This window comes from Lepisma saccharinum, chromosome 5 (assembly GCF_977018435.1).
Source record: "Lepisma saccharinum chromosome 5, izLepSacc3.1, whole genome shotgun sequence".
Classification (NCBI taxonomy): domain Eukaryota; kingdom Metazoa; phylum Arthropoda; class Insecta; order Zygentoma; family Lepismatidae; genus Lepisma; species Lepisma saccharinum.
Genome location: NC_139233.1, coordinates 8,279,772 through 8,296,305, shown reverse-complemented (window position 1 = coordinate 8,296,305; position 16,534 = coordinate 8,279,772). Strand labels below are relative to the sequence as shown.

General features: G+C 37.3%; 1 protein-coding gene across 4 annotated transcripts in view; it reads left to right on the top strand.

The window, feature by feature from the left end:
* The window catches only part of LOC145987646 (UNC93-like protein), a 48,431-nt gene extending 31,897 nt beyond the window's left edge, over positions 1-16,534 (top strand). For all 4 annotated transcript variants that reach the window (XM_083122136.1, XM_083122135.1, XM_083122137.1 and 1 more), the window contains exons 4-6: positions 4,458-4,620; positions 7,458-7,725; positions 11,978-16,534. In XM_083122136.1, the coding sequence (XP_082978262.1) occupies positions 4,458-4,620; positions 7,458-7,725; positions 11,978-12,207 (661 nt within the window). In that variant the 3' untranslated portion in view covers positions 12,208-16,534. The remainder of the gene's footprint in view (positions 1-4,457; positions 4,621-7,457; positions 7,726-11,977) is intronic.

The window sequence follows — 16,534 nt, the reverse complement described above, 5'->3', positions numbered from 1 at the left end:
GAAGGAACAATTGCACAGCGTGAAACAAACACCATGACTGAAGCAGTGCAGTTGAGAAAAGTAGTGCGGGGTTGCAGAACCACGGGAGGACGACGTAGGACGAAGAAACACATCCAGAATGCAAGCAAAGTGGTCCGTGACACTCGACAGGCAACAGACGCGTACATGGTTCGGGGCAGAAATGGCGACGCTGGTGGTTCAGTGCTTGGGGAGTCCCCAAACACAGAGGAGAGACACCGCAGCAAGAACAAAGCATGGTGCAACAAAGAGAACATTAGTTGTCTCCTTGGCAGGTACCATTCCCCGTCCAGTCCTCTTTCTGTTTTGTTACACCGTGCTTTGTTCTTGCTGCGGTGTCTCCCCACTGTGTTTGTGGATTCCCCAATTGCTGCACTGCCAGCGTCGCCATTTCTGCCCCAAACCATGTACGCGTCTGTTGCCTGTCGAGTGTCACGGACCACTTTGCTTGCATTCTGGGTGTGTTTCTTCGTTCTACGTCGTCCTCCCGTGGTTCTGCAACCCCGCACTACTTTTCTCGACTACACTGCTTCAGTCATGGTGTTTGTTTCCTGCTGTGCAATTGTTCCTTCATGCTTCATTGCTTCTTTTGTCCCTACCGTTGTCGATCGCTACCCTTTCCCTTCACTTGTCTTGCGGGACACTCCTATTTCCTTTGTGGGACCCCATGTGCATGCGTTGCGCAGCTGCCGCCTAGTGTTTTTCGGATGGGTGACTTTGGTGTTCCTTTTGACTTCGTTTGTTCCGCCTTTCTATCTTCACTGGTACTGGCTGTACAGAGGTGTGAAGTTCATTTTCACACGTTTTCGGCGTTGTCTAGCTCCTCACGGAGGCATCTCTCGGCAAAGTGGAAGGGGCACTTTCGTCTCTATTTCATGGGAGGTATCTGTGGTTTTCGTTTGTACCCTACCTTTAGAATCACCCTGTACATGTTTGAGCATTATGGCCTTATAAAAGCTATTTTTCGAGATCCGTCTACAATGCTCCACTAACAGCTCTCCTTGTAGCATTTCTCTAATGTCTTTGCTTGCCGGACGCCGGCTAGGTTTGGCGTACAGGACCATGCCTGCCTGTAGACACAGAGGAGGAGGGAAAGCTTGTGGCGTGGATCTCTACAGCATGGGCAAAATGCTCTCGCCATACGCAGGCGTACAGAGCACCTGATTGGTTCTAGGGACCATGTGACCTTTTCTGCCTTCCGATTCAAGGCGCTGTACTACCAATGCAGACGACAGAAGTATAATTCCTACCCGGTTTTTTGCGCTCGTTCCTCTTCTCGTGCTGTGTGATGCTACAATAAGCGATATTGACTGACGTATCTTTAAGGACCACTGTAATTTATCGCAAGAACAGTGAAGTGCATTAAAAACTAAAAGAACAAAAAAGTTTTTGTCAAACAAGTTGATAAAGTCCTCGTGGTAGAAGTTCAGCCTGTGGCTGCTCTATCACCTAACCCACAAAACTATTTATTTAAAAAAATATTTTTTCGTTAATATCTAACTGCCTAATATTGTGCCAGTGGAAATGTTTAGCATTCGTTTCAAAACTCTTAACATCGTATGATCTAAGACGCCAGAGGTTTCCGGTTCGAATCCCGGCCTACGCATGTTCTTTGTGAGTGTCTCTTCATCAATATCATCACTCATATTCATATTTGCGATTAGCCAAAAGTGGTAGAAAGTGAAGTAAAATGAACCAAATCAATCAATAGTTGTATCATCCACATCAATGAAGTCTAGTGTTGTTCTAGAGGCACTTGTGATTCAGGTAGTTTTTTTTTAATTACTTGCGTCATGCCTTATGTCATGCCGAAAGGTTTCCTTGATTATAAAATACTGTTTTGCTACACATGTGTTACGTGTGGAGCAAAATACTCCGAATGGTGTGCGGTGTTTCTGACTTGAGCAATCTAATTAAAAATGTATAAAACACCAGTGCTCCAAGCATTTGTTGCACACTGAGGCATCTTATTTTCTAGATAAAACAAGCATGGATCATGTTTTATCGGAACCCGGCTGACTTAATGTAATAAACACAATGAGATTGTGATTTTAAATAAACAATACATATGTCGGCTAATTCCATAAGTAAACTCGTAAGCAAAAAAAAAAAAAAAGGCCTACCCTTCCTTCTAACTTGGCGTTCCCATCTGAAATGCTCATGCTATGCCACTGACAATGACGCGTACAGATTGCTATACTGAGCCTAGTGTTTACCTCGTGCCAAGGTCTCGAACACCGACAGTAATTGGTTTTCCCTTTCAAGCTCGCTGAACGCCAGACTGCTGGAGGGGTCGGATTGGCGAAGTGCTGGATTATAGAGGGACCACTGTATTTATAATGCAACAATGCCATAAGTATTTGTTTCTGAAACCAATATTTAATACATGTAGAAGAACTAAACTTTGATTGTCAATTGATTCTGAATATTTTCTGCAGAGTGGTTCTGATGACGAGACCTGGTGGGGAGTGGGATTGCAACAAGGGCATTTGCTCCACTGTCTCCATGCGAAGGGGTACAAGGGGTGGCCTTCCGGTAAGGCACCCAAAAACCAACCTGCCGTCCACTACATGCTCATAAGGACTTCTTGTAGGCTAACGAGGCTCTGGCATCTGAATCTACAGCCAGTATAATCCTCTGTAGGACTATGTTGTCCTTTGTTTGTCCATCTGTGTGCTGAGTGCCCCTTTACAACCTCATATTTTAGCAGGGTGTGAAATCATTTAAGACTTTTGGGGGGGGGAGAAAGATCTTAATCTACAAACCCTCTCCCCACAAACATACATATAAATTATACAATATACATATTTATAATGTTATTAAAAGTCAAAATAAATTACTAAATTAAAAATATATTATTATTATTAATTATCCAAAAATAAATAAATTTGTTACTTTTAAATAAATCAGATATTATAAAGTAGCAAACTACATCCTTTACTAACTGGTTAAAGATGTTAATAAATTATGAAATAGTGGAAGTGGTTTTATTATGTGTAAGTTTTTATTAAGTTTTTGCTTTATGTTAATATAAATCATTTAGATTTCATAGTTGTTATTGTTTTCCATTCTTATTTTCTACTTCTATTGTGTGTATTGATGTAGATTTGTTAATTATCTCTTGAGAGAGAAAAAGCATTGAACACTCACAACTACAGTAATTTGTGTGTATTTGATATTATTCTTAGTACAGTATATTTGAAATTAAAAGTAATTGTTTATCTTTTGCTTGTTGCAACAAAAACTCTCCTCCCCAAAAATTTTTGTTGGTGGGGATTTTCGGGGCCATGATTGTTGGTGGGGGGAAATCCCCCCATACCCCCCCAGAATTTCGCACCCTGGCTTTTAGCCTAGGTAAGATTATTTCACTTTTCTCAGACACCATAGTTTTAATTCTTGTCATCACAGACAATATAGTTTTAGTTCTTGTTTAGTAGTGAATAATTATTTAGTTTTAAGACTTGAGCAAGGAAGTTTTTAACAGACATTTTATTTTTTTGTTAGGTGCTTGTCCTGAATTTTGTTTTAGTTAAGAGGTTTATCCCCGTGTTGTGTGACTGGCAAAAGTAGTATCCATGCTGAAGTGCTCAGGACATAAAAATCAATCAGTCAGTCTCCATGCCAGATATAAATTATTTGTTTATCATGCTGGTTATTATGACCACAACTTGTATTTTCATGCATGCAACTTTTCCCAGGCTTACATCCACCCAGATCTAATCTGCCTTCCTGGCATGGCTACTTTTGTTTACAACCAATGGTGTGCCTAAGCTGTGGGAGGTTGCAACCAGTAGTGTGCCCAAGTCGGGGGGGGGCTTAAAAGCCCCTTTTGGCTCAGTATTCCTAAAAAAAAAGAACATCAAATGCAGGAATAGATGTCAAAATGAGGGCTGACTATTAAAAAATGTATACCTAACCCCCTCCTTTCAAAAAGCCTGGGCATGCCACTGGTCACAACCACAAATGCAGAAAAAGGTGACAAAATGGAGGCTAACTACTAAGAAAAAGTATGCAACCCCCCCTTTTTTTGAAAATTCTGGGCATGCCACTGTTTACAATACTGGAATTTTGGAGTTCTCACTTGTGTTTGAACCTGGGGCAGCTTTAACGAAAGGCAAGAAAGCACCTATAACCTATGAGGGATGTAAATTTACATGCATGTGTGTGGATAAAAAATGTTTAATATTATTTGTTTTAATATGTTTTATTTGTTACATAATTGATAAGAATTTTGTCAACACATGGAGCATATAATATTTTAATTAATTAAAGTTCATTTTCATTGCATTTTATATTTAGTATTATGTTAAAACCTTCAATGGAACACATTTTAATTCTATGTAAAGAGTTGATTTACTGTTCCAAATGTCACTTCTAATTAAAATTTATTGGCAGGTTCTTTGTAAATTTTATGATACACAATTATAATTCCTTTTCAGGTATGGTGAAAAGGACCGAGAGGGCAGTAGTAACCAGCTCACTGGATTTAGATTACTTTATGCTACAATGTTGCATTTGAAAAATCCATACCAAATACTCATCATACCTCTTACAGTATGGAGTGGAATAGAACAAGGTTACATCAGTGCTGATTTTACGCAGGTAATAAAGGATTGTAGTTTTTACCTTCACTGAAAATTATTGGATAATTATTTATTGACAATTTCTTGTAGAATCACAGCTACAATACATCTCCTTTAGTCCTTGTAACAACTTTGCCTTTTTATTCTTATGGAGTCAACTCGGGTATTGGCCAAGTTATGGGCAACCACCAATCCACCCAAACCGATAACCTTTTGACTACCAAACCGATGTACTTTTTGCTAACTAAGGACTAAGGCTGTACATCCCTCATGTTTTTGGGCATGTTTCCTACCCTAGTAACATATTACTTGCAACATAACAGGGTGACTTCTGAGAAGCAGTATGACTGGGCAACTGGTTCCAATCATAAGCGTGCAATGCCTCTCTCTACGTACTGTTTCTGGGGCACAAATGTTCTCCGAGGATCCAAAACTTATATGAACACAGAATATGTTATTATAAATCAGGAATGAAAAATACGCTAAACCATATGAGTCAATACGTAACTTACCAACCAAAGTCACACCTTTTGTCACTAAACTTACAGAACTTATGAACAACGATAAATAAGATGCCAGCAATGATTTCAACGTTTGATTTATTTTAATATTTTTATTCTTTGATTACAATGAACAGTATATGTAAATTGTATTCACAATTTTAAAGACACTAATTCAACAGAACAATATGAAGTACAACAAAAACCGTTCACCTAAGCTCTCCTTGTTTACTTTTATTGTATTCTCAACACTGTTACAAATCTTCTGGCATTCTCAAATTCAAGGAAATAACTTATAACTTGTTATCATAAAAAATGGGGTTCAAATCCTGGATTGTAATTGAATAATGAGTTTTTCAGTTTTGAGACGTTCACAGGTCTTACAATCTACTTGTTTAACATTACCTGAAATAATGGTTCCGTTGTCTGACACTACAGGAGTGTTGGCCATATAAATTACAAAAAGGGCACATCCACCAAATTTTTTACAAGACTCACTAAGAAACACTAAACCAACAAATCAAAGTGCTCAACACAATGAAACTGAATAGACCATCCAACACTTCCACAACATCGAAACGACGTAACCGATCCCTCTTACTGCACTAAGTCCATTATACTATTAACCTATCCAGAACAATCAACCCACTGCTCACTGTGCCATCTCCGGCTGCTCTCTCTTGCTGCCCAGTCAGTATCTCCTTGTGTCTTAGTCTGCTGTGTTCTCCGTCGGGCAAGCGGATACAAAACAAGCACTCGGCAAAGGCTGTCTTGGCCAATAGAAAGACAGAACGCAGTCACGCGGAAAAGGAGGAAGTTTCTTAAAAAACACACCAGGTGGTGTAACTCAACAATCGGATAAACATTGATCCCGGAGGCAAAAGAAGGGGGAAGGGAAAGAAAGGAAGATTGTGGTGGATTAGTAAAATTAATTCACCACATCCTTCCAGAGGCTAGACATGCTGGGATTGAGGTCTTGGGAATATGGTGGCCAGTATTTTTAGGGATACCATACTAAGTGCTCTTAAATTAATGAATGTGGATGTTACTTCAGCCTCGCTTTATCAATTATCCTATAAATTTACATGCCATGAAGGCACATTTAGGGGGATGTGGGGGTAGGCCTCACACATTTTCGATCTCGCCCATTTTGGAGATGATATGAACAACACCACACTCTGGCTACTACCCCCCACGGTTGGCCTCAGGTACCCATTTATTTGAGGCTGTGTGAACCCTGGAGCCACTTTATGCAGAGACAAGGCTGGAAAATTCCGACCTTAGATCACCCACCCTGGGAATCGAACCGAGGTCTCCCACGTGGCAGCCAGATGCCCTACCGACCAGACCACCACAGCTGGATTATAATTTCTTTTAAGATAGGTAAATATAACAGTAGAAGTGTCAACCTACCAATCAATAGAGAGAATCTATATGTATGTGTGTATATACGAGGGCTATCCAGAAAGTAACTCATATTTTGGAATAAAAAGAAGACAAGTGAAAGTAGACATTTTTTATTATGTACATTTTGAAGCTACACTTTTACACTACTTTTCGACATAGTCGCCATACAAGTTTAGGCACTTATCATAGTGATGAACAAGCTTACAAAGTCCATTGTCATAAAAAGTTGATGCCTGTGACTTCAACCATTTCTGTGTCATAATCAAAGGGCTGCGTTGCTAGCCAGGTCTCCATGTGGGGAAACAAGTGCTAGTCACTTCGTGCGAGATCCGGTCTATATGACGGATGGTTGAAAACCTCCCAATGAAAGGCCTGTAAAGGTTCCTGCATCCGGTTGGCCGAGTGCGGGCAGGCATTGTCATGAAACGGCGATCTTCACGAACCTTGTCATTGATTTTTGTGACCAGTTCTTCTGTCACAATGATCGGTAGCCCACTTCGGTCTTCATCGTATATATTTATGCAGCCATCTTTAAACATGAGGCACCAACGCCTCACTCCACTTTCACTCATCACATCTTTACCGTAAACTTCACACAGTTGTCAATGAATTGCGATCGGTTTAGTGTCTTTCGCCAACAAAAATCATATGACCGACCTCACTTCACAACTGGTGGGATTTTCAATCGGAGCACTCATGTTAACAATGTATTATGAACAGAGGAGAAGCAACACGAACTTCACACATCCACAGCTGGATGCACACAGAATGGGCGGAAGTCCCTGCATAAAATGGCAGTGCTCACCCTGCCCCTAGCAGCACCCCACCGAAACATGAGTGACTTCTGGATAGCCCTCGTATAATATTTATTTGATAATATAATTGTGTAAAAAGTAATTTATTCTTGAATTTTAATATAATTCTAATGTGCTTCAATTTTTTCTTCTAGGCTTTTGTAACATGTGGCTATGGAGTTCACAATGTGGGTTATGTGATGATTTGCTTTGGTGTGATGGATGCTATTTTCTCCTTATCTCTGAGCCCAGTTGTCAAATATGTTGGACGAGTTCCTGTCTTCACATTTGGAGCTTGCGTCAACTTGGCCATGATAATAACAATGTTCGTCTGGCATCCGACGCCTACACAACCTATAATGTTTTTTGTTATAGCAGGATTATGGGGTGTGGCAGATGCAGTTTGGCAAACCCAAATAAACTGTAAGTGATAGCATTTTACATTTTGATGTTTCAAAACATGTTTTCGTAATCCATAATATCTTCAAGCCATTTTATCATCTTGATGTTCTTGATTCTGGTTTTCGCCTTAAGGTAAAATTAGAAGTATTTGCAAAAAATCTATGTTGGAATTTTATAACTGTATGAATAGGAATTAAACCAGGAGTAAAATAGATATTAACTTACTTGCACCATCAATTGTTATCATAAATATGAAAGTCAATTCATCTACACTGGTGTTTCACTTTGATAAATTACAAATACAGTAAAACCTCATTAATCCAGACTAATTGGGGGGGGGGAAGTTGACCAGTTTAATGAAAGTGCAGATTGACTGAAATAACCTAATGGCACAGCAGAAAATGCATTAAAACTCTGTTTATAGGAACAAAACACGTTTATTATGGTGAATTTAAGGGGCGTAGACCTAAATACACTATTCAGTACTGTAAAATGTAAAGCAGTACGTACATACAAACAGAATTTCATCAGTGGTTGACTGCCTGTTCTTTGGATAGTTCTCCCATGGACGTTGGATGTACGTAGGGTTGCCAGATCGCTATAAGGGAAATGTAGGACATGCTGTCCCAAAATGTAGGACATTAAGTCAAAATGTACGACACAAAACATTCTCAATGAATAATAACGTATTTCTATAGAACATGTTAGAAGGTAATTTAAAAATAAACTTGCAATCATAGTAAACAATGCACCTCTTACTACATGATTTAAATGGTACTTCTCAGAGGAGCCAATTTTTCTCAAAATTTTAGGTTTAGTCAAATATATTTATGTTAGAGTGGGCAGTCAAACTCTTTGAAATTTAGGGACCAGTAGTTTTTAGTTCAATTAGAGGGTTTCTACCAAAATAACGCATTCAGAATTCTTGACTTTTTCTGGACTTTTCTTGACCTTTTATTTCGTTTTTCTTAATATTTATTTACTTGACCTCGACTTAACTAAAGATTTGCAGTTAACAAAATAAATATTTATTTAATGAAAAATCCCTACCTAAGGGGCAGTTAAGATGAAAACTGAAGCTGTATTTCAGAAGAGAATTAAACCTGCTTTATCTATTAATGCATCCGGGACTGCATTTGGCAGACTAGCAAGGCTCTGGTGGCTGGACTCGCAGCTAGTATAATATTATGTGGGGCTTTGTGTCGGTTGTCCCTATATGTTTGTGATTGTCCCTTCATACATCTTATCTTACCACCATTCATCCTCATCTTCGCGATTAGCCAAAGGGCAGAAAAGTGAAGTAAAATAAACTAAATCAACCAATCTATCATTGTAATAAAACTCTTGACCACAATAATAATTTATTGCCTTTTTATTGACGTCTTGATTTCTTTGCTTTCTCTTGACTTCCATGACTTGCAAACACCCTGAATAACTTTGTTCTCTATATCCCTGCTTTACAATCAAAATATTGAATCGGTATAAACCCTAAGGCAAAAAATTCCACTCTGGCATTGAACAGCGACATCAGCAGTAGTGGTCCCAAAACTTCGGTCATTAAGGGCACGCGGGACAGTCTCCACGTGGCTTTTCCCTCTTGAGTCAGTGTTGCCAACTTACCACTCTTGGAGCCAGATCTGGCTCTTTCGTGTACTCTTTTGGCTATGATACCATCACTGGTTCCGGCCCACATAGACTTTTGCCATGATTATACATTTTGCACGTGACGTGATATGGTTATATTGGCTGCATCGCTCCACCCCCTCTTATATCCCCAGCTACTTTTTTATAGCTACGTGTTGACATGAAATTTTCATAATATTGTTATCAGGGAATCCTTTATTTTTGATTTCATACAACCCTTTATTTTCGATTTCATACAAATAAATTGTCATCAATTTAGGGTTAACGGTAATAGCAGCGCCCCACCCCCTTGACAACTAATACTTGTATTACTCTAGGAAACACTTCGTAAATCTAGCTCCTTGAAAGTCAGTTTTAACTTCATTGAAGGTGAAATTTTGCTCTTTTATGCGCATCAGGTTTGGCAACACTGCCAGGAGGCAAGGAGAAATGCATTGGGCATATGGGAGTATTATTTGATTTGTTATCTTGGGAATATCAAACTTCCAATAGAATAGAAAATTATATCAATGGGAAGAGGGTAGTTTGAAGAAATGATTGCCAAGCAGGAAAGTCGAAACTCCCATTTGATTAGCCGTAACTTGATGTTGAAGTTGATTCCCAATAAGGAATACATGGGATTCTGAAAATACTTATTCTTCATATTTTTCAATCCAATCCAGCTTATTAATCAACATAAGAAAACGCTTAAAATGTAGGACATTTATGATTTTTTCAAATTCCTCCCAGACGCCAGACATAAGGCTAAAATGTAGGACATGTCTGGGAAAAACCTGACAAAAACCTGACATCTGGTAACCCTAGATGTGAGTATTCTTAGCCTTTATGGAGCAATATGATGAATGCCTTTGTTGACTTCTAGCCACATTTAAAGCCCGGCATTGTGTTTTTTGTTTTTTTTCCTGTCTGTCCGAATTAAGTGAAGTCCGGCTTATGGGGGTCTGGATTAACGAGGTTTTACTGTATAAATACAAAAATCTGTTCCTAAATTACTGGTCAGTAAATGAATCTGTGCACTTATGATGAAAAGATGTCATCACCCTCCAATCGAGGAATTCCGGGTTTGGTAGTCAGTGAAGACACATGGTGGTTTGAATCCCACTTTAAACTGTAGGTCCAGTCCTGATTATCCTTTCTGTGCATAAAATTGACTTAAAACCAAACCCAAACAAACAAATTTTGGTAAAAAGATCAAAATACCAACACTATATCTGGAGCAACAAAAACAAGTCTGTGCAAGTAATGACGCAAGACGATTCCAACAATGAACACGTGTGGGCAAACGGTATTCTGTGGAGGGGTAAGAGACTGCAGTTACCAGCCTTTGAGCAGTGTGTATTGTCTTGCTCTGCCCATTCTGTCCCCCCCCCCCTCCTTTCTCTAGTGCTATTCGCAGCCTTGCTCCAGAGATAAACGGAAACAGTGTATAGAATAAATTACTAAATTCACTAATCAGCTTTTTTAACTCTGAATGTTTTGATAGCATGTATTGATTAAAAGGGCAGGGGGGGGAGCTATAAAGCTCCTCGTGTTGTGTGCCATATTTTAGTCAGAGCTTGGAAGTGGAGGAAATGTGGGGAGACTCCTCATCCCCCCCTCTCCCCACTTTGAGTAAAGGTAGTGGTGATAAGCATCTGATACTTCCTGTGGTGCGCAGGAGGAGGCGAGGTAAAAGGGGGCTTACTGTTCCATAATGTAAAAAGCATACAAAATGTATTGTATGAAACTTAATATGAATTCTTATCATGTGAGAAACAGAGGGACATAACTCCAATTTTTCAAATTTACAGGAGAGAGGAAACAAAGCATTCTTAGAAATACGTCTCTCTTAAAAAGAGCCAGTTAATTAGAGATACAGGGTTCCACTTTACTGCTATAGATTAGAAGTGCAGATATGTGAATCTGACTCCATATGGCGCTATGTTGTTGGGATATATGGATAATATCATTTCTCACAGTACTTAATCATCTCTTTTGGGGTCCCATGCTAAATTTGGCAATGTAAGGGGTGTTTCAGAAATATTTTCCTTATTGAATCTGCCCTCTGGGGCAATTCACACATTACGCAGAAATGAGATAGATCGCAAACGCTTGACAACATTGTTAATCTTTAGTGCCATGGAGCACTTTACAGGGCAGGAACGTGCTTTTTGTGTTTGTGCGTTATATAAAAATAATGATTCTAATGTGCGTCGTTTGTACCGGCATCATTAAAACCTGGCAGGAATGAGAAACGTCGCAAGCGCAAATTTAATTAAATATTGGGTGAGAAAGTTTGAAAACACTAGGAACACTGCGACAAGTAAACCGCCGGGACCCTCATGCAATGCTTCGGCGAGTGATCAAAAACTTTAGTTCAAGAATAATTGAATGTAAAAACAAGAACGGTTAGCATTTGTCCAATACTCTTTTCCACAAATAAAAATTTAATGTTTAAGCATTCTTTTGGTAATAAATTTATCTGTATACAAAAAAAAATTAAGTATTTATTTTAATAGTTTTAAAAACGAAAATATTTCTGAGACACCCTTTATATGGCCATATTTGGATCTTCTTGTTTTTATATGTGAATTAACAATCATGTTTCTGCTCTGACAGTTCTTGACATCTTATTGTATTTGTTTTCCAGCATTCTATGGGATCTTATTTCCTGGGAACGAAGAAGCAGCTTTCAGCAATTACAGATTGTGGGAATCAATTGGCTTCATTATAGCGTACGCATACAGTGAATATTTATGCCTAGATGCGAAGTTGTGGGCAGTATTTGGTTTTCTAGTCTGTGGTATGACAGGGTATTACATAATTGAGGTTTGTGAATTTAGGAGGAAGAGAGGAAACAAAAGCATAGACATGAAATGAAAGTGGATGATTTAAGTTGGTTGGTATTGTTTCCATACGAGATGCGAGTAAAGGTTGATGTGACCATCAAAATATTTTGTATCTAGTTTTAAATTATGAACTGCATTGTTTTTATAATGCATGATAGATAAAGACCTTTTGGCTTTTTAAAAACTAAATAACACAATTTTTACTTGAAAAAGTTGATATTTCATGCCATGTCATCAATATTGTAAACTTAACATTGACAAAACTCACAACATGCAACTTAATTCAGTTTGCGAACTTTTTGTTCTATCTTGATCCTTCTTCAAGGATGAAATGGCTTTTGTAAAAGACATTGTTTCATATATATGCATTGTTAAACCAATTTTTATCACATTTTAATTGAAACAATGGTTGGAAAAAGCGGTTTCCATCTCTAAAGATGTCAAACATTAACTTTTCTCTTGCAACTTATAAACTAGAGTACTGCATGGAACCACTTTCGCTCACTCGTACTCGTTTGAGTCTTCCACACGTGAACGTTTACATTGGAATATCATTTTAATAATCGTAGGTAAGATATCCATCCTGCTTCATTTTCATGTATAACTGTATAGGTGGGTTTTATGTGAGGTCAAGATGTACATAGCTGCCATGTTTGTGGCAAATTTGTTGTCCTTTGCAAGGAAATATCCACCAAGTAGCCTTCGTTGCATCTGCACCAACTGTACATTTGTTTTAAATCACAAATATCAGTATTGCTAACTCCCGCCTGCCCGCTTGAATTCTGTATGCTTACTAAAAATGGCCTCAATCATGGTTGCTGAAAGCCACAATGTAACAGTTTGTGATTTAGTAGAAACACACTTGTTGGTAAGATAGAATAAACTACATTTTAACAGAGATATATTGACTATGTTTACTTGAGTTTCAATTTCACTGTATCTTCACCTCACGATCCATATTTCAATTCCGTAATCTTTACAGCGTTTCGTCTGTGTGGCGAAATGCTGTTTCTGCAGCACTCTATTATAAACTATGAGGAATATGGAACATTGGTAAAAGTGCCAAAATCAAAAATAACACATAGGAATACTTAGATTAGAAGTAAATTGTTATGCAGTTTATTGTGGTTTGATTTCAAGTAAAATTACAGGTCTATAGTTGAATATATCATGTAGTACAAGATATGGCATGTGTTAATTGTAAGGATTCATTAAAAGTGTCGAAGCATTCAGATCAAGATATAAGAAATCTTGCAGTCCAATCACATGAAGCATTCATGTAGATCCACTGTTGATGCTTTTTATTTGAAAGATGTTATCTTTAACTTTAAAGATATAGTTTTCAAATGCAGTGTTGTCTGTGATGCATATAGATATTGTATCTAAGTGTGTATGAGGAACTTCAGTAAGTAAGAATTAATAAGCATAACTTACAATCAGAGTGAGCTGTAGTATACAATTCTGATGAGAGTGAACAAATGTAAATAGCATAAGAAATTTATTTGTATATATTGTATAATATCGGAGAAGATGAATTTGTCAGTGACAAATGTGAGTGTAGTACCTTTTTTTAAATTCCCAAGGATGAGAAATGAGTTCCTATTATTTTAGTATGTAAATATTCATAATTTTATGAGAATGTCTATCTTTTGTGATATCCTTTATTGCAAAAAAGTTTATTATAATATTTAACTTAGAATCCAAAATATTGCTTAATATTTGTTTTACATGTCAATTCCTTATTCAACTTTGTAAACTGCACCTTGAGGTGTATGTTGCTGTGTTTTTGTGTGATCTAAACTAATTCTGAAAGTAATTTCAATAGTAAACAAAAATGAATTCCCATAATTTCAATAAACATGTTTGTTATTTATTCTGGTGAAGATGTTAATAGATGCTGGATCATTAAAATGTAATTATTGTTGTGACTTTATAAAATCGACCAAAGCTCATTACATTTCTCTTTCAACACAGCATACTTTACAAGAAAAGGAATACATTTTGAGAACAATAATATTGTCATGTTTGTTTACAGCGAAATTCATTTCGGACATCATATGATTTCTTACTATAGTATATTTCTGTTCATGTTAACGTACATAACTCCTCTAAAAAGAAAATATCCCACTTCGAATTTGTCTAAATAAAAGGAACATTCCTTGCTTCACAGAAATCCTGGCTGTACCACTGCTGCTCAGTATTGTGGTTTTTTGGTTGTGTGTAACAACACACTTTCCAACTGATTTTCATAAAATTTGCATGCATTTGTGCAACTTTGAAAGAGCATTTTGTGCTGAATTATAAATCCTCACACATATCTGACTATATTAGGTGCTTGAAATGAGGAGAATGTAGGAGGTTATCACCCCAGGTAGGAAAATTTAAGCAAAGCAACTTCCCGTTTACATCACTGTTAAAGACATTAAACCAAACATTCCCCACCTATGAATCCACTTTAAATGCTGACTTCAGCTTGTATATATTTGTCTATAACAATACATACAATTTTTATATTGTGTTGTTGTTGATTTTTGTGTATGGGATCAGGCTTTGTATCACTGTTTTTTTTTTGTTGACATTTTAATGCTTTTTCCACCCCCATCTTCGAAGGGTTGAGTATTTTGTAAGTGTGTGTGATTCTAAATATATTAGTATCCCCCCTTTTTTTGTTTCATATTTAACATTGGGGGATGATGTATAATATTTCCATACTTTCAAAGGGAGCTCTTGAAATTTTCAAATGCCACACTGATTATTATAAATAGTCTAAAAGTAAGTATTTTGCCTGTCAAGTACAAATCAGAAATAAGAACTTGCAATGCAAGGATGAGATAAGCAATTTTACTTCTCTTGTGGCATCCTCTTCAACTTGCTCCTCCTATCTCAACTTCGGTCTTCCTTTAGGTCGTTACCTCCAGGTTCTAACACAAGCACTTTTCTTGCCAGATCATTTTCATTGAGATGCATAACGTGACCTGCCCACCTTAGCCTACTTAATTTTATAACTTTAACCAACAATATCGTTGTCTTGGTATATACAGTTCATTTGTTCTTCGCCATTCACCTCCCTGATATAAAGGTTCATAGATTTGATGTAGGATTTTTCTCTCAAAACAGCCTAACTGTGATTGATCTTGTTTTGTGAAGGGCCAGGTTTCAGCTCCACATGTGTGCACTCGTCTTATGAGTGTTTTACAGTATGTGTCTAGGGAGTAGTTTACATTTCATATTCTTTATAGTAGCCTGTTGCCTGAAGTTAGGAATTTATTTACTTCCACTGCTCTGTCATTCCCTTTATTGATATTGGAACCTAGATACGTAAAATTATCAACTCTATGTAAGATATATGTTCCTACGATTAAAGTTTCAGGGAAAGAAGGAAAATAATAGTTGTCCATTCGCATTTAGGACAGTGGCCGATCCAGAAATTACATTTGAGAGGGGTGAATTTTGGTCGGGTACCTCACCTCACCAAAAATCAATTCTAAGCTACATGTACACTGTTTTACATGAACAACATGTAGTACTGTAAACATGAACTAAGCTGACTTCCATGCTTTACAAATTACAGTATTGTTTTGCAGGTTGGTTGGAATAGATTATTATTGTATTGTTATCATAATTCTCCCCATTGCCACTTAAACTGAATGAACAGATAAGAGTAAAGTGAAAGAACAAAGAAAACAAAAACTTATTCTGTTAAAGATGTCTCAGGTTTTAACTTTTTTGAGCCACATTGCGCAGTGGTTCGGATTCATATTTAAACTGCAAGTTCAGCTATGATTAGAGCATAAAGTCAACTTAAAATCGCCCCTGTTGCCCTCCCCATGGATCTGTGCATGTTCTAGGATCATGGCTACTGCGTTGCTTCAAAATATACAGTAAGGGACAGCCATTAAAAATGTTTGTTCTTCCATCGATTGATGGAAAGTCCACCTATTGTCTCTTGTCCTCATGCTTCGGTGAGTTTAAGATTTTATGTTGGAAGGTAAGAGTAGTTTGTTAATGCACAAAGAGATTGAAAAATGGCAGAGTACGTTGGAACAATAGTTGATACACACTATAATCTTCTATTACTTCTGAAGGTTAGAAGAGAAGCTTTTAAATGTTTTCTTTTGAAAGCAAATAGATCATGTATAAATATGGAATACAGTTTCTGTTAATACAGAAATGATTCAATATAAATTATGTTATTGAATGTTATGGAAGTAATAAATTTTCAATGAGAGTTGCTTAAGTTTTAGTTTTCATGATTTTTATTATTCACTACATTAAAAGTTAACTTAGTACCTTTGTTATCAATTTTATATTGAATCTTTGTTAATTAAATTTGATGGACATTGTTGCAAATTGTAAAA